The sequence below is a fragment of the Echeneis naucrates genome, chromosome 21 (assembly GCF_900963305.1).
Source record: "Echeneis naucrates chromosome 21, fEcheNa1.1, whole genome shotgun sequence".
NCBI lineage: Eukaryota > Metazoa > Chordata > Actinopteri > Carangiformes > Echeneidae > Echeneis > Echeneis naucrates.
Window position 1 is genome coordinate 6,369,563 of NC_042531.1, and position 23,396 is coordinate 6,392,958.

At 41.2% G+C, this 23,396-nt stretch overlaps 1 protein-coding gene and 1 long non-coding RNA gene across 4 annotated transcripts in view; one reads left to right on the top strand and one right to left on the bottom strand.

The window, feature by feature from the left end:
- Positions 1 to 3,453: 3,453 nt before the first annotated feature.
- LOC115062013 (uncharacterized) lies at positions 3,454 to 4,278 on the bottom strand. Its single transcript, XR_003842367.1, has 2 exons — positions 3,968 to 4,278; positions 3,454 to 3,851 (listed from the first exon to the last, which is right to left on the bottom strand). It is a non-coding gene; the product is annotated as an uncharacterized LOC115062013 (long non-coding RNA).
- Positions 3,498 to 23,396, top strand: part of dachd (dachshund d) — an 88,961-nt gene continuing 69,062 nt past the window's right edge. For 2 of the 3 annotated variants that reach the window (XM_029530615.1, XM_029530616.1), the window contains exon 1: positions 3,499 to 4,167. In XM_029530615.1, the coding sequence (XP_029386475.1) occupies positions 3,617 to 4,167 (551 nt within the window). In that variant the 5' untranslated portion in view covers positions 3,499 to 3,616. Of the gene's footprint in view, positions 4,168 to 23,396 lie in introns of all 3 variants that reach the window. The other variant, XM_029530617.1, reaches the window with a different exon arrangement.

A 23,396-nucleotide genomic window follows, 5' to 3' on the forward strand; every position in this document is an offset into this window, starting at 1 on the left:
AAATTGATGCTCTAGTGTAGAATATTATTGCACAGCCTTTGCCATCAGAGTGCTCTCTGACAGCACCCCTTTACCCCAAGTGGCATGTTTGTCTTGGACAGTGTCTAAGGATAGATGGGGTCAAGGCAGTGTAACCTTTTGAGAAACAAATATTCATGATCAATAAGTGCTTTATTCCAAGCATCTAAATGATTCTAATGTCTGAAGCTGCTTCGCTCCCTCTTATTTGCCCATGCAGAAAAACAGTTTGAAGATTTATGTAGACAAGGTAAAAGGACATTTTAAAAGACTACACAGTATCACTGCTTCCAAATGTCATGTAATCATAGGTTAGAGGAGAGTGCTGGGCACAGAGAGCTAAGTGATGTTACAGATAATGAATTGCCTCTGAAATATAATACATCGTGAGTATGATTCTTTGTTCCAAGCTCTGTACACCAACTCTGTACAATTAAAGTTATTTATCTCTCTCGTTTTTTAAGTTCATCAATTATATTGTGATACACTTAATGTCCATAAGAGGATGATGTATGATTGGTCTAATTATTTCTTATTCACCATGCTTTCTAAAGCATATCAATTTTGTTAATACCATGTAATTAAAACACGTCAGTGCGCTACAAGTTGCTGGCTGTATTAATGACTATGAAAATTATTTTAATTAAATAGCCAATTATAGAAAAATCCTAACCATGAGAATTGACATTTAAATGAATTCAATTTAAATTGCTTTTCAACATTGTTTTATCAAAGCTTTATGGGGTGAATAAATTATTACATCAAACAATATACTGTGTCATTGATCATACACAAGTCTTGTCCCATATCTATACATTTTCAAACACTTTCCTGATGCCATACATCATACTGGGTGATTACATTTTGACATAGTCATTTGTTTACCGCAATCTCATCCACATGTACTGTACTTGTGTTTACTTTTAGGAAAACTCAGTCACTGTTTATGTGACTGAGTTCAGTCATGCTGGAAACTTCACTGCACTAATTTCCAAACTATTTGCAAGGACAGCTTTAAACTGCTGCTACTTAGTTCCACTCTGCCTTAGGGAATTTTCTGGCACGTTTTTGTCATAAGTAAACAGTTTTCCTAGAAAGCTGCTTCCTCCCAAGACAGGTTACCACCCCTGACTTGAACGTTTACTAATGATTTTGCATTTGCACTGAATTATATCAACAAAGTATTCTGGTGTTAATCACTGTACCACTATACAGACTTTATTTTTGTGTTATATTGTGTTTTCATATCTGGGGTCAAACACATGCAGCCCACCCAGTTTGTTGAAAGGCCTTTGTATCTAAAACATCATACATATCCTGTGGTGCCTTTTTAATACCTATTAGCCTCCTCGTATTTTCCTTTTTTCTCTGCATAATGTTAATGAAAGTCATTTTTCAGACATTACAAGCACAATGATTTGCAGTTAACCCATGCAAACAAGAGAAATAGTGGGCAAACTGTTGTGACATTCATTGTATATAATGAAATCTTAATATGGTGCATATTTAAGTGAAAGGTTAGCAACATAAAGGGCAAATGGATTGCCTGGCAATGAATTTTAAGCAGCTATTGATTTTACACTACAAGCTACCCCTTTCCCTGAATGATAATTTTGAAATGGCACACTGCTTATCTTAAAGCTGATCTCACACAACAGGACAACAGGAATACACAGAATATTAAGGCAAATGCTGACTGTGATAAGCAGCGCCGTGCTTGATGACTTATACACTTTCATATTGCGCCTCTCCAGACCCACCGGTTAATTGGAAATCTAAGGAAATGAGCGCTACCAAGTTGGGGAACGGAAACTAAAAACCCTTACAGTTGTGCTGACTCCAACTGATTCTTAAGCATCACCTTAATTTCTGCAAAACTCCAAACAAGCGCCCTGCGAATCAGCGTTGCTGTAGTTATCTGCTGTAATGTAGAAGCTGACTATTTACTGGCCCTACCTAGCATACCAAAGTCCTGATCTTGATGGGGGGGGGGGTGTTAATGAATCTTCTGCTGCATGAACACATTCTGTGGTGTTATGACAGCTTGAGTACTTTGTTATAAAATAATCTGCACTTTATTGATGTGTGACAGTGCTTAAATACGTGTTTAAACTGTATAGACTGCTCTTACTGTACATGGACTTGACCTTTTGATACAGCGCTGCAATCCCTCCCTCTCGGCCTTTATCCCTCTTTCCTCTCCTGTCTGAGTTTGAGATAGAGTGAAAATTTTAGAGTGCAGGTTCCAGCTGGGCTAAGCTTAGCTCAGTACTTGGCATCATAAAATACTATCACCTCTGAACAAGCAAGCTGGTGTAACTTCTGGAGGTTGTGCAGCATGTGTGTACCTTAATACAGCCTTAAAAAGTAAATATTATTTTGATGATTGAAGTGTGAATGGTACTTTAAATATATCTCAAAATGTAAACTGCACTGGCAACATGAAGGTTTTGGTTTCTCTCAGGTGGGGAGTTCATGAACAATTTTAAGTTTAGTTGCCTGAGGACACATTGTTTGGCATGTCCATTTGCTCATCTGCAATTCTAATATATATATATATATGTTGTATACATTGCAGTGTAAACAGTGTTTTAGTTTGTATACAAAACCTCCATCTCTCAAAAACAGCCATTAACTCATATTGTGTTATGATGTTACTTTATACAAAAAGCTTTAGCTACTTGAGTTGTGTAAATACAATAACCAGACAGGACTAATTAAATGAGACATATTTTCCCGGTCACAAATAGTGTACCTCGAACAGTGAGAACAGTAAGTCATGAAACCCAGTCAGAAAATATGACAACAGAATTAAAGTTTCAAAAGCGTTTCAGAAATAAGACCCGAATGGGGGAAAAAAATAAAACAAAACAAAAACATTTACATCAAAATACAAGTTTGTAAAATCCTTCCCAAGGCTTCAAGCAACAAAAATACAAAGACTTTGCTAAACATGTTGTTGCTCAGATTAATTCTGGGAAAGCAGGTGTAACCTCTTAAATAACTATTAACTCCAATTTGAGAGAAACGCAGTCAGTGCATGTTCCTTTTGACTACACAAACGTCATGTTGTCGTTTCTTCTTCTCCTTCTCTCCCCCCCCCCCCCCCCCTTTCTTTAACTCCATTTCGATCCCATATATCCGGATCTCTCACACACGTGGTATAAAACCAGACAACATCAGATCAGACCTGAAACATTTCAGATGTCTCCAGCTCCGAGTTATCTGTTCTTCAAAGGCTTCCACTGTCCCCTAGCTCCTCCCTCTCTGTACCGTGTGACAACAACAACTCATCCACAGAGCGGAGCTGCACTTTTCAGCTCATTTTCCTGCTGTCATTCCTCCTCCTATCTTTGATCATTGTCCCGCCGCTCAGCCCCCCCTCACCCCCTCCCCAAAAAAAAAAAAAAAAAAAAAACCCTCACTCAGCACGCCTTTTTTTTTTTTTTTTTTTTTTTTTTCGGCAGAGGTTTTTTTACTTCCCCCCAACTTATCTGAGGAGCTAAACTCTGGTGGATTCTTTCCTTTCGGGGTGTCTCGGCAGGCTGGGTTTTATACTTTGAACTTCGGCTGCTCTCTTCCCCTCCTGTAGGTGACCATGGCCGTACCGGCTGCTCTGATCCCACCAACTCCTCTGGTCCCGCCGCCTCCGATCTCGACTCCCTCCGCGACGACGTCCCCGCCGTCGACAACTTCATCACCGTCTCCATCCCTGGCCCCCCCATCCGGACCCGGACAGAACCTGTTCAGATCAGAGCTCCTCGCCACCAGCAGCCCGGGCATCCCGGCCGCGGCTCTTCCCCCCAGCAAGCCCGTGTACTCGACCCCGTCGCCTGTTGAAAACATACCGCAAAATAATGAGTGCAAGATGGTCGAGTTGCGCGGTGCCAAAGTGGCGTCTTTCACCGTGGACGGCTGCGAGCTCATCTGCCTTCCTCAGGCTTTCGACCTGTTCCTGAAGCACCTGGTCGGCGGACTGCACACGGTCTACACCAAGCTGAAGCGGCTGGAGATCACGCCGGTGGTGTGCAATGTGGAGCAGGTCCGCATCCTCAGAGGACTCGGCGCCATCCAGCCCGGCGTGAACCGCTGTAAACTCATCTCCAGAAAAGACTTCGAGACTCTGTACAACGACTGCACCAATGCGAGGTTAGTGGCGAGCTGTGTGCGGTATTTTTTTTTAATTTTTTTTTGGGGGGGTTGAAATGTCTATGCGGACAAGCCGTGCGTAAAGGCGCAGGAGCAAGAAAGGGGGAGACATTTTCCCTCTATAAAACAAGTGCTTCAAGCGACGCGATTAACTCATCAAGCCGAGCCGTTTTATCGGGTATAGATGTGTGTGAATGAGCATAAACGTGCCTTTCAAACTCCTTCCCAACACTGAAGTAACGTGCTGGCAGCTCTGTTGGACGGGAAGAAGCCCGCGCGCACCATCAAAAGTTTTTAGTGAAAGTTTTTTTTTTTTTTTTTTTTTTAAACACGTGCAGGGCAACGCTGTGCCATGATGGATAGCCTGTCTGCCCCAGAACAAATGAATCGATAATGTAGACTACACCTCTGCTGAGTTTCACAATGCTTTTGAATAAACCTCAGGTGTAGAGCTGCCACTGCAAAGACAATTTCACAAACAGGAGCCTTGTCATTAATCCACGAGCCACACTCCACCGCAATTCCTTTCATTTACCTACTCACATTTATTTTTAAATGCTAGAAATAAAAGTAGGTTATAGCTCATTATATGTCTGTGCCAAAGGGTTGTGGGATTTCACTTGCACGTTAGATTTGTAGTGTAAACGATAAAAAGAACCGATTATTATAATTAGATAGTACAGAAGAATTTTTATTAGTTGTTGTTTTCATTAAATATTTGGGGAGCACTTTTCTTGAATAGTTCATAATACACTTGTAGTTTCAGTTGAAAAACTGAGTATGAAGCCTTTTTTTTTTTCACACTGTAAATGTAAGGGATAATTTTTCACACACATGAGAAGGTGCCTTAATTAAACAGGAAAGGAAGGAATTTAATATAGTGTGAGCAAGGTAAACAGCTACATGTGAAAATGAATGCATTGACCCCCATTACCAAATCAAATATTTTCAGCTTTGCATGTTTTAATTTGGAGTGATTTAAGTTGAGATCAATATTTGATTAAAAGCCATTTTTACTCCTGTGTTGCTCCTAGCTTTGATGTATCGCTCAGTCTCACAGGATGGTTCAGCCTGGTCAAATTTACCATCTTACCTGTCACTATGATTGATTCCATATTGATCTCCCAGCCAGAAATGAGCTGGAAATGCAAATATGATGGAAAGGCTCACATCAGTGGGAGAATAACAATAAACACTTTGAACCACTTTGAGCCTAAGTTTATAAATATATATTAATTTTTGGAAAATTTATTATGTGAGGTCAAACCAAAATTTTCACTTTTAGGATGCAAGCTCTAAGTATCACAAGCATGTGAAAAATTGCAAATGCTCATGGAGTGACATGCTGAATTTGTTTTGCAAACATTATTTAATACTACAATTTTGTGTAATTAAGATCCCTGTGTTTGACGAGGTATAAATGAAGTTTCATCCTCAAAGCCTGGTCAGAAATTTCAAAAGCTAGTAACATTTTGAGGAACACTTGAGAGAGAGAGAGAGAGAGAGATTATCACAGTGGAGCATTTTCAATTCAAAATATTCTATTATGCAGTTTATTTAATTTTCAGGGGACTGTAGTTTACAGTTCTCCTTCTTTCTAGCTTTAAAACAGTCAGCCCTAGAAATGAACATCCAATATTTGGAGCTGATGAATATGCTGAAGTTCCATATGTCCATTCCAGCAGCAAAAGTCTTGACAGCTCACCTGTACACTTTGGTGCTTAGGCATCATTTGCATAAAGCATCAAGGGAGCAGAACCCCCCACCCCCCCTTTCTATAGGGAGAAACATACTGTGTGCTGAACCTCCTCTCAAGCCTGGCGTGGGGCTTCAGGTGACAAAGTATGTGGTTGAACTCTCTGGGTTGTCAATGGGGGGATGGCCAGCGATGGGGTTAAAGGATAATGCAGTGCCTCGCGTCGCTTTAATGACGCTAAAGTGCTGGGCTATTACGGGCACATGGACAGGACTGTAATTGTCTCTGAAAGCAGCCAGGTTCTCCCGGTGCTGGGCTGAAATCAATCACTCAGACCCGGCCTGCCCGCCTGCCTGCCCCATTTGGAGAATTACATCATGGAACAGTGAGGCATCCGCTGGATAAAAGGCTTCTGTTACTTAGAATAAGTTGATTTTATTTGCTGGGATGTATGCTTCACTCCGTCTGTCATTGAATTGCTGCTGACAAAATGATCAGTTGGAGTAAACAGGACACAGGTTACCCAGATGAAAACAAGTTCCCCCTCCTGAGTCGATGTTCTCTTTCGTATGACTTACTAGTATTTGACTTCACTGGCTAACCCGCTTTGGTTACACAACAACAACTTATTGCCTATGATAGTTTAGCTTTTCATGTCATCCTATTACCACAATGTCACTACTCTTTTTTATACAGTGGCAGAATAGTAACAATGAAGTGAATAATACTCCTTTTACAATGGGTCTTACTATTTCACATGCTGTTTTTTTCCCCTCCCACGGTCTATTGTGCTAAAACAACACTACTCTCATTTTGCACACAGTGTGAATGTGAATAGCATCACAGAGCACCCCTGCATCCCGCTGGTTTAGTTTTGATGTGGACACAAACAAGCTTCAACCAAATTGTTCACAACTATGCTTACTTTAGAATAACACTTGTTTTGAAAATGTAAAATAGGCAACATTGTTTTTCAAAATTGTGTTTTTGATCTTTTATTTATTTTTATTTAAATGTGAAATTCAAGCATGAACATTTTTTGATTCCTTTTACATCTTTTTTTTTTTTTTTTTTACAGTGAGCATTTGAACTGTGTGCACTTTGCCTAATAAGTGACATATTTTTTAGTAATTATTGTTAATCTTTAAGATACTAGGAATAGTCATTCTCGACCCCTTCATTTTCCTAAGGACTCTTGTGCCAGATTAGCAGTGTTCACTCTGGCTCCCACACTGATCCAGGTTCAGTAATCTCCCCTACATTATGACTCTGGCCCTCCAGGAGCCCTCCAGGAGCCCTCTGTTCCAGCTACTTGTTTTCCTTTTCATTTTCCCTGCGGTGGGATGGAAAAGGTTCTTATTGCTGCGTGACACTTGAACTCTTTGAAAGGTTATTATAACACAGGGGGGTGGTGGGGTGGTGCAGAGATATCGCATATCTCTCATTGGTCTGCTTTGTGGAGGCAGGCTATCCGATGCTGGGGCGCAGAAATGCAGCAGTTAATTGACAATCATTGTCTAGCCCTGAAGGTTAACCACACGCCCCAGACAATGTCCCACCACTGGGAATGGGACGGCTTTTCACTTACATGCCCTTCTTAAATAGATTTTCCCGGCTCGTTTCAGTCAAACAGACCTGACTCTCAAATGTTATGAGTGACAGGTCACGGTGAAACGACTTTTTCCTTTAACAAATATATCTAATTGATACTGAAATGACAGCAAGTGTTAGGAGAGGTATCACCTCTCTTGTTCTTACTTTGAGTGTTTATGCCTAAACACACATATTTGCAAATGACGGTAATTGTTTTGTTTAGCGCTCAGTGTGAGCTGCCACTGAGGGTGCCAGCTTGTCTCTCTCCCTCCTCTCCTCTGCTGAGCTCTCTTATAATATATTTGTTTTCTACAAGGCACGGATGTGTTTACAGGTACTCAGGGGAGATTTCTGGATTCCATTCAAATCATTCCCAGTCAGAGTGGGTGCTAAGATACCCGTCACCCAGCAACCACATCCAAGAGGGAGCTTGGGCGATAATAACTTCAAAAACAGAGTGACAGATGCCTGATTAGAGAGAGGGAGAGAGAGAGGGAGAAAAAGAGAGGGGGAGAGAGATAATGGTATACAAAGCTGTTTAAAATCCAAATCTATTCAAGTACTTTCTTGAAAGTTAAATTGGCCCCTCATATTGTGTGTTGTTTCTTTATCGAAGTGAAAAAAGCATTTAAAGTTCTCTCTCTCTCTTAGTTTTTCTTTTTAACTTTTTTTTTTTTTTTTTTTTAAACATGTTTAATCCTTCTGTGAGGCTCTGCTAAATTTGATTAGGTACAGTACATGTGCTCAAGTCAACTGTGCAGTTGGCAGATGGCGGCAAGGTGTTTTTTTCCGCAAATAGTCTCCTTGAAAATCAGAATTGCTTTATTGACTTGACATTCACTCAGCTGTAACAAGTGCAAATTAAAACATTTTTTAGAAAAATCCGCAGAAGAGCTCAGTAGACAAAAAGTAACATTCATTTTCTTCATTTTCCCTAAGATCACATTTTTTTTATCCTGCAATGATGCTGAGCCAAAACCACAGATTTCACTTGTTAAAGAGGCTTTGTTTGACACTGTCTAATGTCATTTGTGGATTTAGAGGCTATTTGCATGGCAAAGAGGCCTGTATTGTTAATTTGCCTGTTGGATGCATTAGTTGTCCAAGCTCCTATCTTATTTGCATGTCTTTACTGGATCGGCAACAGCAATTGAATTACCAATTAATTCTTCTACCAAAATGGAATGGTTGAAAATCGACATCAGGTCCTCTCACATTGATCAGTATATTAAAATGACATTTTTTTTATTATGTTAACCAACCATAATGGGGTATTAGCTTTGATTTTTATGGACAACAGACTTAAGCTGTTTGAAATATATCTGTCAATATGACTTATCTGGCGTATTAAGCTGGATTTGTTAACAGTGATTTTTACCTGATGATTTAACACTTGAGACTGATTGCCTGACAGAGCAGCAATAGATTTTGGGTCAGTCCGATTCCTGCTCTCCTCTCTCACCAGCCAGATTTCCCCGGCCTGTCTTCACTCATGGGCTCTTTCACATTAGGGGAGCATAGCAAAAGTCACTGATACTCGTACCAAGATGTTAAATGCTACTGACAGAAGTTAGAGGGAGCAGATGAGATTTCCTGATTGGAGCAGGAATGCAGGCCCTTGCCTGGCTCTGTCTAATATGGTCACATAGAGAAATTGATTTTCTTCAGAAATTAATTAATTTTTCATATAGCCCAAAGCTGGAGTTTAAAAAAGAGTGCACACTTGCTGGTTTCCTATTTTCCCCCTTTTTTAAAGAATTATTGCCTAATCATATTAATACTTTTGCCCCAAGGATGAAAAGATAATTGTACAAATGCATTTGGAAATATGTATCACTGAGTATTTATGATTAAATTATGCAAATAACTCCGCTCCCATCCTTCGTGGGCCCAGATTGTCTAATTAGGATTGATATGGCGAATAGATGTTGGGGAATCTGAATACAAGCATGTCCAAAGAGCAGAAAATTGAAAATGACAAGGCTGGAATCCTTAAAAAGTGTGTAGGTTTTTTTTTTTTTTTTCTTCTCCTTCCCGCTCTGTCTAATTCAGCGTGGCTGTATCAGGAGTTAATTTTCCCTGGCTTCATTTCTCGTCTGAGCTGACAGGAAAAAGAATCCATTGGGGAGGCAATCTCAGATGGGATTCCACAAATTTCCTTCACTTGTTTTTTGTCCCCCCCTCCCCACTTCTTCATTTTGTGGGGGCTATCAGGGATCAATCTTCTCCTGAGTAAACATGCAGATGTTATTTCTCCAGTGTCAAATGTTTTTGGAGCTTTCTACTCAATACAAAGGACTCCTCCTTAATAATTGAAGTATATTAAGAAAGGAATGCCCTCGAACAAAAAGTCATTTGTACTTTTTGAATTCCAGCAAAGTGATGTGAAGTGAAGTAAGACGCATATAAAACAACTTTTATTATTTTGCTCAAGCTTGACCGATACACCAGCCTTTTAATAAAGTTAGCTATTCCGTGGTAATGGCAGGTGATGAAAAGACAGTTGTTTTTGCTCAATCAGAAACTTTTGATATAAATTTAATGAAATACATCAGACTGAATTCCCGACACCTTTAATAAACTGTATAATAGTCCTGTTTACTAAAACTCACTCTATGTACCCCACATCAAATTCCAGTTGAACCTACTCAAGCACAAACAAGCAGGCATGCATTCTTACAATGACACTAGTTTGAGCCAACAGTTACATGTAATTCAACAGCCTTGTTCCTCGCTGGGCTCAGCGGTACATCACAGAAAAGAAACCAGGGAGGAAATGACATCGGTTTCCACTCTCTCTTCTTCTGTTGTTAGCTTCAGATGAACTGTGCAGCACAGGAACGGCTCCAGTGCCTCCAACAGTATCTATTAAAGGGCTGATTGTTATCTAATCTTTACCTGGCGCTAGCTGGAAAAGCCCTGAAGCTAATGACACTTGAGACTAGCAGCACATTTTGTGGTGGTTCAAAGCAGCTGCTCAGTCAATACCTTGTGATGAAAAACTAAGAAAACGGCCCCACAGCTATTTATGTGAAGTCTGAATTCAGTTAGACACCAGAAACACTTTATGCAGTCAATTTGTAGCATTGAATTATAACTAACAATGTGCATAAAGTGGGTCCACACGAAACAGCGTTCGTGTGTTCTGTTCTTTTACAGACTATGGAAAATAAGAAACTGAAAAAAACAAGACAAACTTAACCCACATTAGTGATTAATTATTAGGACACAACTTCTGATTCGGAAGTGATTATTTTTTGTTCATTTTATTTCTGAGCCAAGTTTTTCTTACTCCTCACAAATGTTTTGTAAGGTGTTTGCGTCCTGATACCAGATGCCTCGAATGCCAAATTACTAAGTGCGACTCTTCTCCCATTAAATTTATAGGTTATCTCTTGATGAATAGTTCTGGCAACAGTGTTGGACACTGATCAGCAGATTGTTCCAGATCTGTCTTTCAAATAATGAAAAGAAAAAAGGAAAAAAAAAATCTCTTTAACCTTGCTAAATCTGCTCGATCAAAATTCAGTCGTTAATCCGAAGGTCATTTAAATACTTCTTAAATTAGAAAAGTAATAAGTTATAATGTTCCCACAGTTAAATTAAAAGGAAAAGTGTTTTTTTTTTTTTTTTCATTAGCTGATTTTTTTTTTTTTTTTTTTTTTTTTTACAGCAGCATTATCCCCATGAAAATAAAAAATCATAGCCACACCCAGAGCTGCTTCCTGACAGCATTGCACACCTGTAGAGGTTATGAGCGGGGTATCAATATCACCAGGTCAACACATTTTCATCTAACACTGACATCTCTCTTTGCCTTTCACACTGTGGCTCTGCTTCTGTCTCTCCCCGTCTAAGCCTAGTGAGAATATCGCTGGGAGTCTTTATTGGTTGCAGTGCTTGGGTTTCTCTGCTCGTAGACTCAAATGTCACCGTCTCCCTGATGTTTCTTTAAAATCGCCTGTGCCACCACTTGCTGTGGCGCCTGGCTATTATTACCCTGCTCTTAAAGAGTGACAGTTGGGTCCTCAGAGACGTGACACAAACCTCTGTGGATGGAGCTGTACTGCTGTGTCAAGCCGATGCTCCTAGCCAATCAGATAGCAGAAAACAGACCTCTGGTGCAACTCTGGTATGAGGTTAGCAGAAAAGTCAGGAAACTGTATTTTGGTAGTTAAGTTTGATTAATTGAAATGAATGGTGGTTAGCTTATGTTGCCAGATGTAAATAAAAATCACTTAACAGAAATATAAGGTTTAAATGATAAGTCAACTTGCCAGCTTCTGACCATGTGTGTACTATTGCCTTGGAAGCAATGTGTTGTACCAGAGTATGTTCCAAGTAATTCCACATGAATGCAGAAAATACTGTGAAACATGTTCTCTATGGAAATAAACATGGTTATGATAATAAGGCAGCCCTTGGCTGAAATGGTCTGTCCACATACATTAATCCTGGGCAACTTTCACATTAGGAGTGTGTGAATGTGTTTGCGTATGTGTGCTAGATGCTCACTAAGAGTGTGCATGAGTATGAGATAGAGAGAGGGGGAGTGTGAGTGTGTGTAAGAGAGAGAGGGAGAACGACACAGAGAGCAAGAGAGACCCTTGCACAACTTCACATATGAATGGTCTTGTGTGAAAAGGAGGATGAATTGAGTCAAGCTGACATAGCATGCCAATAAGCTTTGTCTCATTTCCAATGCTGTATTCATTTGTGCCACAGAGAGATTTATTGCATGATTGACAATTATGAGAGGGTGACCTAGTTCTTTGTGATGGAACAAAAATGGTTTTCATCAGTTGCCTTTGCTGTCTTTTGCATTGTGTATGTGTATGTGACGGTCTGTGGTAAAGAATAGGGATAGCTTCCACCCCCCCCCCCCTCCCCCCAGTTTGCAACTATTGAAACTCATGCATTTTTCTAGTAATGGCTTCATATATTTTGCATAGAATCACATCATCCACTATGTCTGTTCCCCAGCAGAAAAAATGAATTTCCTACCCCATTAAGCAATGTGAGCTGTCCAAATGGATCACGTTAAAGTGACATTTTTACGAATACTCTTCAATCTCTAACTTTGGTGTGGAAATAAAATGAAAAGGAAGTAATTTCACTGCCTTTGAATATATATGTATAAATATACATAGCTTCAGCACACAAGAAAGATTTTCCACCTCAACTTAGTGGAGTATATTATCAGCAATATTATTGTTGTAACTAGATCACTAAAATCACAAATAAACTCATCCTTTTAGTGTTTGCTGTCAGGAAAGGGTTTCTTTTGCACCATACATTTCCTGATACCTTTATTCCTTTATGGTTCATTCTACCTGTCTATTAGCTGTGTGTTTGTCAGCGTGTCGTTTTGTGTGTATGTGTGTGAGTGTGTGTGTGCCCAGTCAAGCTTAGATTACTACGACTGTGAGGAGGAAGTCTCTGCTCCTCCTGGGACTCCTGCTTGACTGGCCCCACAAATGATACAAGCCAGGGTTTAGTTGGGAGTTAATATCCTGCAAAATTGTCCTGCACAGCCTCGGCAGAATGTGGATGATTAAATGACACAAGCATATCAAAAACATTTTTCTCAGACTAGTGGCTGTTAAGTGTCGTGCTGGTGCAGCCCGTCTCCCAAGGTTACCATTAAAAAGAAAGGAATATTCAGTGGGAAGTGGGTGTCATTGAGCTTTGATTGTATGTGTGTGTGTGTGTGTGTGTGTGTACCTGTATGAATGTGCGTGTGTGGATGCTTTAGATGTTTTGTATAATGCCCTGTTTGAGTGGTAATAATATCTCAATAGGATTTCAGAGTCTCATTGAGAGGTTTGGTAGAAGGTTGAGAGGACATATGCTAATTGTGCCTGAGAAGACTAGTCTCTCTCAGAAACATATCCCACTAGACTTTTCCTTGTACACTGGATGCCAGACTTCCCCCAGTGACAAAAAAAAGGCTTGAGGCTCCAAAGCGATCCATTTTATCCTTTCTTTTTCAAAGGATGCAATGCTTTGTTTTAACCTCCGCAGGAAAGGAGATGAAAGGCAGTGTAATAAAGCCAAAAGGTCTTTCTGTAGTTATCAAATGGCCTTTCACTCCTGACCTTTAAGATGCCACAGTAGGAACTGGAGACAATGCTAGAAATACAGATCGGATTTCAGAGATCAAACACCTCTTTGTATAGTTTACTTGCATGGAGAAGAAAGAACAACCTTTCACAGCCCATCATTTAAACATAGGAAAAATAAAACCAGAAAGTATTTGGAAAAGAATGAACCGCCTTGTCAGCACCTGTACACATCAAACACTTATAAAGTTAAAGTGCTTCGACATCAGAGCTATTACTTTATCGTCTTGCTTTATTTCTTAATCATTTGTGTTCTTACTACAGCAATGGGATTTGTATGAGGACATCATAGTCATCTGGGACTGGGCTCCTGAGTATTGGTTTGTGTATGTGTGTGTTTGTATGTACACAAACATGAATTTACAGTACCGTTTGCAATGTTCTTTATGTTATATATCATAAGAGAAACTCTCTGCTTTTCTCATTGCTGCTTGTTACACAGGCTATTGTTGTATCACTTTATGCCTGCTACCAAAAATCCTTTGACAATGCATAATTAGAATGAGACTAAACAGAAGAACCCAGAAGCTTTAGATGAGATGGGTTGGTCACCATAAGATCTCAAATACACTTGCTCTTGGTTGAAGTTCATTTTCTGAGCTCTACTTAACTGTACTCTCATCTCCTAAAGCCCCATTTTACACATATAGTGATTCTGCATTAATGTGGCTACTGCCCCACAATGTATAGTTAATGGTTATATGTGCGATGTGGGACGTTTAGCAGGTTATTTGAAATGACAAGCCGCTGCACTGTAATGACAGGCCTACAATACCCAGCAGCCCATTTTTTAATCACATCCATAGACAAGTTGAATACAGAGACCGCTAATCATACTCTTAGATGTAAAATGTTATCGGGATGCATGATGGCACCAAGCATTCCTGTCATTCCCGACATTCTACTAAGCGGCACTTGCACTCTGTGCGTGGAGTGTTGGTGCTTGCGGACCCTGAAGGGCTCAGTGTGAGAGGCCCAGTCGGGACCCTGCTGGGCCATGCCTATTGACAGTTCCTTGGCACTGTTGCCTCAGCAGGAAGACATCAGTTGGAGCAACACAGAGCCTGTGGATGAAGGCTGTCTGGTCAGTAGAGAGAATGGAGTTGGAGAAGATTAGGCTTCACCCACAGGTCATTGTGTTCCCAGAGTAGGCCCAAGCCCATCGGCCCCAGTATTGTTAAAGGAAAAGGTCAGGTCCAAAAACCAGTCTAAGCCTATTAAACAACCTGCACTGCTCCTTCCTTGAAACCTGACTGTGCTTTCTCTTAACTACTGAGTAGGGGAAATATCAGCTCTGAACAGCTGAGGTCGACTATATCCTGATGTGAATTGGAGACCGCTGCTAAATGGGGGGGGGGGGGGGGATTACAATATACTTGAAATGAAAACATTGCACTCATGCCCTTTGATACATCAGACAGTGATTTCATTTTGTATTTTAACACGTTTTTATAGTAACAGTAATTGTTTTACCAAAGCCTTCAGTTGCTGTGCAGTATGTGTGCTAGGCTGCAGGAGGTTTGCTCTGACAGATCCTACTAGTGTCGAACAAATCCTCACATTTATATCCTCTCAGTACTAAATGCTTATGTACCGCATTCATAAGGTCGTCTGAGCCCCAACACGCTCCCATAAGTCTCCTTTAGCTGTAGTGATGGCTGGTGTCAGGGATGTCTTCCGAATGAAAGGAAACACAGGCAGATAGCGTTTGATCTGTGATGGAGATGAGTCCACATAGGAGTAGACCTAGTGATTAATAATGGTGCATCTGGGTAAAAAGGATGTCATCCCTGGACGTCTAATGAAAGCTCTTGAACATATCTGGGAGAGGCGATATGTTGACAGTGGATGATGCAAATGAGGCTAAATGTGAGAGGAAACCTGAAATGAATCACCCCCGCTGTCTCTGTGGCGTTTTGTGTGAGCGTGCGCGCGAGTGTGTGTATGTGCCCCGACTAGCAGCCAGCCGTTTATGCCGTACAAAGCTCGGTGTGACACTCTCCCTCCTTTGTCTCAAACTGCTAACTGTATTTAATTTCACATCTTATCGGGCCAGGCTTTGTCTGTCTGTGAGTCTCTGCACAGTGGAGGCGACCCCCGGAGATAAACTCTGTCAGGCTCTGGGGTGATTTATTAAATTCTGATTTCTGTGAAGGACTTTAATGTCGAGGGGGTGGGAAGAGCGGGAGGGTGGACGGGGTGTTGGCGGGGGGAGGTGGTGTGGGGGAGAAAATATGTCGCAGGTGTCTCTGCCAGCTCCGGGCACTGTTCTCTCTCCATTACCAGCATTGTTAGGTATATAGAGGCAGGAGAAAAGAGAGAAGTAGGAATCTATGTTGAATTTCCTGTCTTTGTTGTGGCAGTGGGCTTGTTTTTTCCCTCTGTTCCATGCCAGAACAGCAGTATCAAATCTCGCTTGTTTGGACTGGAGATAGCGAAAGCAGTGTGGAACGTGGGTCAGTTTCACTGGGGGATCGACCCAGCTCGGTTTAACGTTTATATTTTCATGTTAATCTTCCTCATGACACCTGAATGAGGCTCTAACCCTCCTTCCAAATCTATTAGGTAAATCCTTTGACCCTATCACCCTCCTCATCCCTCCTGATATTTGACTGAAGCCTGATGTCAAGACTTGTGTGACATTTTTTCACGAGTTCAGCAGAATTTATGGGTAGCTATTAGAGCCTATCTGGGCCCAGTGTTTCATTTTAAAATATTTTCTTAAGCACACCTCACAGGTCAGTTGTGACTTTGCCGGCGCTCAGCATGTTAATTTTAATATCATTTTATTCATCTCAAATGCATCAGCTCCTCCCCCTTGAAATCTATTTTACATTTCTCTTTCATATCACCTTAATCTAAATTGATGTGTTATCATACATGGATCTCAGAGGAGGGGATCAAATAATGACTGTCAGTGGTGCATGGTGAACTGTGTTTTTTGAACATAATTTGGTCCTCTACATTATAAAGTACACTTTAAAACTAAGTCGCAAGGTGCTTTTCATATGACCCTCTCCTTTTTTGAGAATTGTTATTTAAAAAGAGAACAGAGCTGTGAAAGTGATGTTTTGCTTCCTCTGATACGTGTGAATCAGTTTAATCAAAAGCTAATATTGGTGAGAGGTTATGCTGGTTCCTGTCTCCTACAATGTTACTTCCCACAGGGCTCTCCTCTCTGTGACACGTCGGTTCCCTAAAGCAATGAGCGGATGATAAAAAGTTGAGGATTCCATATATTTACTGCTTGTATTGGAGAAGTTAATAGAAGACTGTGGGCTGTGATGCGTGAAGGGCTGCATGGGACAAGACTTGTTGTCTTAGATGCAGAACTATAGAAAGCCAGGCTGATCGCATACATCAAACCACACAGATGTGTGTGTGCACACCTACCTCCCACACACACACATGCACACCGATGCTTCATATCAAATAGTTTACCCTCTCTCTTTCTTTCTCTTCCCATTTTTCTTTTCTAACCAGGGCGTCTCCCACTCTCAGGGTAGCTATTAAATCAAACCTCGAAGATGAGTTTGCAAAGCCAGGAACTCTCAACAATCCGACTTGGACTTTTACAGAACTTAACACTCACAACTCAGCAGCCCCCACCACCTAGGAAAAAATAGCTCAACAAGAACAGTTTAAATACACTTTCTGTTTTGCAGAAGCAGGGTTTGTTTGACCTAGTATGCAAACCCTGGTTAGCAGGTTTGATTGAGTATGGCCAGGGATCTTAGGGCCGGCTCCTCTGATACCTACATCTCCCTGTCTCCATTGTTCTCTGCAAGTCAGCATCTTTTGTCTTTGCCACTGATTTGTCTTTTGATCTGTGCAAGTGATTTATCTGCATGGAATCGTTTTTCTCTCTGTTCCCCCTCAGGAAATTTGGAATGAGGCTGGCCTAACCTTGCCAGGGCCAAACAAAGCCCGAGAGCTGATCTCATGTATTTTGATGCTGTTTGGGAAAACGACACACACAGCTCAGACTTTGAGAGGGGTGGGGGGCAGAAAAAAAAGCACCCTGATGGTGTCTGTTGTTTAGTGTTTTTCTCCAACCGATTTAAGTACCTCAAGTACAATTTCCATTTGGAAGCGACATGTTTTTCAAACTCAAAATTATTAAATGGTAGTAAGTGGAATTAAGTGGATACTTCTCATGCAGGATACTAGACGACTCCATCCAGAGGCCCTCTGGGAGTGTAAACTCTGAGATCACCCGGCTGATGGAATGGGGACCCTGATGTCTTTTGACTGCGACAGTTTTCCCTCTGTTTGCCTGCTTAAAAAATGCTAGAGGTTGGGGGGATCGGAGTTGACAACCCTGAGGGGATTGGAGCTGTTTGCCTTGTGTGCTTTTTTTTTTTTTCCACCCGCCCTCATGTGCAGCTGTTATATCCTCCTCCCTCCTCCTACCAGCTGCCAGTGAGAGAGACACATAGAAAGAAAGAGAGAGAGTAAGGGAAAGAGAGCCTTAGTGAGAGAGAAGGATAGGTGGCTGTTGTGGGGGGGGGGGTAAACACAACCACTCAACACCTGCTGCCCGGTGAAGAGAAAAGGTGTGTGCAAGAGAGAATAGGGGGGGCGGCACAGAGATAGGTGGTTAGGGAGAAATGACATGAGTACAAAAGCCTTAGAATGTGTTAATGTGGGAGTGAGCATTGTGAAAAAACAAAGATTAGAGGAGAGACAGGTGGGGGATATGCAGGTAGGCTACAGTATCATACTCCAAACCTGTGGTATTCTAAGTGTTCCCTTATGTGCAAAGTCTGGTTATCTGTAGTGCTGATCTCTGAAAAATATAAATAGATATCTTTGTTCCAAAGGCAGGCGTCTCATTGCTCCAGATGTTTACGTGCTTTGATCAACATTGTTTTGGGGTTGAGGCCCAGCATGTTTGCTTGAGATCTCCAAGAGAGGAAACTTTTCCTGAGCAACGCTAATTATTTTTCCATCACCACTCCGTCACCAGCGAGAACTACTCAGGTCTGCGTCGCCTCTCAGGCAGCAAATAGAGCACGTAACACCAGGACAGCATAAACCTATTGTTTGCACAATTAACGTATTAGAGATAGCTTTCTTTTCCCAACAACTTGCTTGTGAATTCAACAAATATTATTGTGCGATACCATTCAGACGTAAGATAAGATCAGCACTGAAAGTTTGTGCATGTGGAGGTATTTGATTCCTGTCCAAAATGCATATGCATTTAATACAAATGAAGTAAGCAATCTTTATAATCAGCCATTTTCTCTGTATCAGAGCCGTGCAGAGTTCCCCTCTATTCCGTTTGGGACCGAATTGTCAATTGGCTGACATTATCTAAACAAGAAATATTAAAACTAATTAAAGAAATGTCTCTGTACAATCTTGATAAGGCTGAGGTTATTTTTTTTTCTTCCTCTCTCTCTGACTGCTGCTCTGTGCTCTGTTAGGAGACTTGCCACAGGCTTGTCTGAGCAGAGGAAGTTATGAAACTCCTACTGCCATATCATTTGCACAAGGAAGTTTCAGCCTGTTCCTCTGGCTCTGTTGACTGGAGTCCATAAAACAGCTTTATTAAAAATGACACCATTCCATGTATTTGCTCAGTGGCTGCTCATCTAGATTAGGTCACATGTTGCTGTGTAGTGTGGCCAACAATAGCCGGAGTTTATGACAGATAGCAGCTGTCTGGGCTGACTGCGTTGTGATAACATATTGCATACTATACATCTCCAAATCTGCAGCCTTCTCATCGAGATAATCTGCTTCTGTTTTCAACAGAAAACTGTCTCGACCACAATTCAAAGGCAAGTCAGCGGCGTTCCAATTTCCTGTAACCAACCGCACATGATAGTAAATCATGGAACTGAAGTGACATGGCAAATGCTGCACCAACTAGAATTTGAGGCTTGTTTTGCAGAAATTGTTGTAACACTGTACTTTGTATTGCACAAGCTGAATACTTGACTTAGATGCTTCGATGAGGAAATGGCCCCATGTTTCTCAACCAAAGCACAGTTTTATCTTGATAAAGGACCAAAATCTGTACTATCAAGATAAAACAAAGCATAGCACAGCCATTGCACATGTGCGTAATGTATGTTTGTTTGCACTTACAGTAGTGCCTGTGCCCATGGATGTATAACACAACACCACACAGGGAACACAGAAAGGGAGGGGTGAGCATTCAGAATTATGTTATGGCTGCCTCCTGTTTAGCTTTTCCCAGAGCCCCAGGCGACTGGAAAGCATCAAGGACACCTGGGTGCGACTTTATTAAAGTATGAAATGAGAGGTCAGTGACGCGACGGTCCCACACATGACATCCTGCTGCTGGCCCTTTCTTCCCTGCCTCCTCCCCTCAGCCCAGGGCTCTGATGACTCCTCTATGAAAGTCTGTTTCATTAATCCCCCTGAGGGACCCCTCAACTGCTCTTTCTGCCGCTGATACAAATTTAATTCCTGATAGGTCTGTTAGATGGAAGCCGCGTCTATCAAGGCTTTTAATTAATGTGGCACTTCTCTCGGTGTATCGCAGTGTTTATCTGAAATTCATGACCAGGGCGAGGATGGACGGGATTGTTCAAAGATGGCTTGTTTTCCCTTTTTGGTTGAAATGTGAATTTTAATTAGACACGATTGTTGCTCTGAGGGGTTGTAAAAGGGGGCTCTGTGCTTGTTACAAGGAAGCATGTGTGCGCATTGTGTGTGTGCAAGGTAATGGCAGGCTTTATCTATTCACTTACTGTCACACCTCTTCTAGGTGTTTATTTTTCCTTTATTAATGCTCCCATATTTTGAAGGAAAACAATGTTGTGAATAGGTTCAGGAAACTGCCTGCAAAAGTGGAGGTGACCAAATTCTTTGGGCTTCACTGTAAATCCAGAGCTTGACAATGGGCTGGCCCGACAACTGTTTGTATTGGCAGGCTATTTCCAGCCTAATAGCTGTACAGTATCATTGTCAGCCTCTTATCATGGCAGGGACAGCCCTTTCTGACACCCTGACACCTCAATAGTGTGTGTTTGCCTGTTTGTGTGTATATTTGGTACACTTGTTTCAATGCATACATATCTGTTGGCAAAACAATATTAATGCATTTGCATTGTTTGTTTACTTATTTATTTATTTAATTTTAATGAATTTATTTACATATTCAAATCAAGCTGTTGATTTGAAGATTGAAGTGATTTATCTGATACATTTTACCCATCCTGTTCGGCTTGCCCCTCAGTGTGGAAGAGAAGGTGAGATCATGAAAAGCCCATCTCCAGCTGTATCTTCACTCTCTAATAGCAAGGATGGTGCCTTGAAATGCTTCTGATGGAAGATTATCATTTGTGCAGCACACTTGTTAGTGCCATCCTTATCCCTGAATCTCATTCGTGCTGAGGCTAATTTGTATGCTGTCCTTAATGGTTGTGTTTGGGTTAGTTCTGAGTAGCACAAAGCCTTTAATTGTGAGGTTTAACATTTTGCAATTAAAATCTCCCCTCATTGCTCTGAGGAATGAATGAGCCGTCTTTGATGTGCTTTAATCAGCCAAGATGTATTGTAGTTTAAGAAGCATAAAGATGCCAGATACATTTCTGATTTAAATTGACATACTCTTCCACCTTTGAAGATGATAGTTTTTTCCCCCGCTGGCTTAAAGCAGCGAAAGCTCAGTCCCTTGAACCCCACTGTCAGATTCTGGGGCACAGATCTCTATCTCCTATTCTAAAGTGGCCAAACAGGATTAGGAAGAGGAGCGCTTCTATTTCACCAGGACCGAGGAAGCATACACAATGATTCACCAGAGCTTGACTAAAGATCTTAGATGCACACTGTGACTGTATCAGCTGTTATTTTCTCACCTGTTAGAGGAGCTTTTAGACATCCTCTATAAGACATGCTGATGTGATCACAAGAGTGTTTTTTAAAAAGCACCAATACAAATTTGTTTTTAGATGTTTTCGATGTCCTTTGTTTTTTTTATATTATTTATTTTGTTTATTATTGATGATTTCTGTTGCACCATTAGCAGATGCTTGTGAATGCAGATTATTGCACCTATCTCCAGAGGTATACTTGTTTTGCTGTATTGTTTTTGGACAAAAAAACTCATTAAGATCAGAGGGAAAAAAGAAAAAAAAAAAAAATCATATTGGAGAAAAAGAGGTGGCAGTTTGATGAAGGCTGATTGGGAGCATCTGGAGGCTGTTTTCAGAGGACGTACCCTGAGTGAGCAACCCTGGCATTTAAGAACGGCCTGCTCCTAGAAACTAAAAATCTCCCAGCAAGCAAATTAACGGGAGCAGGGATTTGGTAATAATGGAGGTTCTCGGCTTTTGTTTCACCGTGACAGATGGACAGTGTGTGCTCAAATTGAATTTGGCTTTAATTGCATTGTGGCGTTTATAATTTATCTGCTCCACAGATTTTGTTTACAGGTTTATGGGGTCTTGAAATGCGTGTTTGTTCTCTTTCCCTCTCTTCTACTTTTTCTCTTTTCTCTCCCTCTTTCCGTGTGTGTGTGTGTGTGTGTGTGTGTGTGTGTGTGTGTGCTTGTCTGTGTGTACGTGTCGGCCAGATCCTTTTTCATCCTCCACTACAGCAGGATAAAGGACACTGTAATTCTCTGAGAGTGTGGTGTTCATTACCGTAGCAGTTTGCCCTCCAGGGTGAATGTGTTCAATAAGCGAGATTGTCTTTTTTCCAATATACACTTAAACGGTATAAGATTGCAAATGTAAGCTCTGTAGTGCCCGTCTGCTCCAATGCTCAATGTTCAAATCATTTGAATCACTTGGATAGGTGAACACAATATAATCAGATATCTCTCCTTTTGAGTAACTCTTGCATATGCAGCCAAGGACATGCATGTTGGCACATTGGTACCCACACACATGGACATTTATATGTACAAAAAAAGATCCATTTAGCTACGTTGTGCAAGGGAAAAGAGCCTACTTGAATGATTATCTCCCAGGTATCTGAGGATGCCGACATATGTTCAAGTGCTTCTGTGTCCAGGTGGCCTGGGTGGTTGCTTCTGTCCTTTCATGCGAATAGCAGCGGATACTTGAGAAGCAGAAAACAGTTGTTTGTATTTCTTCAGTAAAAGACCAAGCGTAATATAGCCAGCCTGACATGCAAATCTTGACAAGCTACTCTGCGATAGAGTGATTACTCAAATCTCATTCTGGACACGTTTGTAAGCCAGTGCTTTGTCTCATTAATTTTTCTCAGTATTTTAGTGTTCTTCTTTTTTTTTCTTTGCACTGACCTCCTGCAGCATCTCACTGTGGTGATAAAGATTATATGCTTGTCTTCAGCTCCATCTAGCTCTTCTCTCCTCTCCTTATCCTAGCCTCTGCCACCCTCTAATTGATGCACCCCTGCCAATTTACACTTCAGCCCTGGCTCTGACCCCTATTAACTACCTGGCCTCACTCTCCCAGGGAAAGCACTGTGTTCAGGGAGAATCCTCCACCCCCAATCAACTCCTCTTAAGACTGCTGCTAAACACATTTTCATATCCAGCCAGCAAGAGAACTTCACTTCACACTCTGGCCAACTTTTATCTGGATGAATGGAAAGGATAAGCTAAAGTCTGCTGTTTCCCCTAAGCGCAGTGTCCCACACCAAGGCAGTTTATCATGGGCAAGCCTCAGGGTCATTTGACAAAGGTTATTTATTTATTTTTTTCCCTCTGTCCTCAGATTACTGTCCTAGTAACACTGCACCAGCCACTTGTCATTGTCTGTTTTTCACTTGTCCTAGATTGGGAGTATTTTGAGGAATGTCCGCTCCGTTCTCTGTAGCTGTCCCAGAAGTCAGCCCATGTAGGTTGT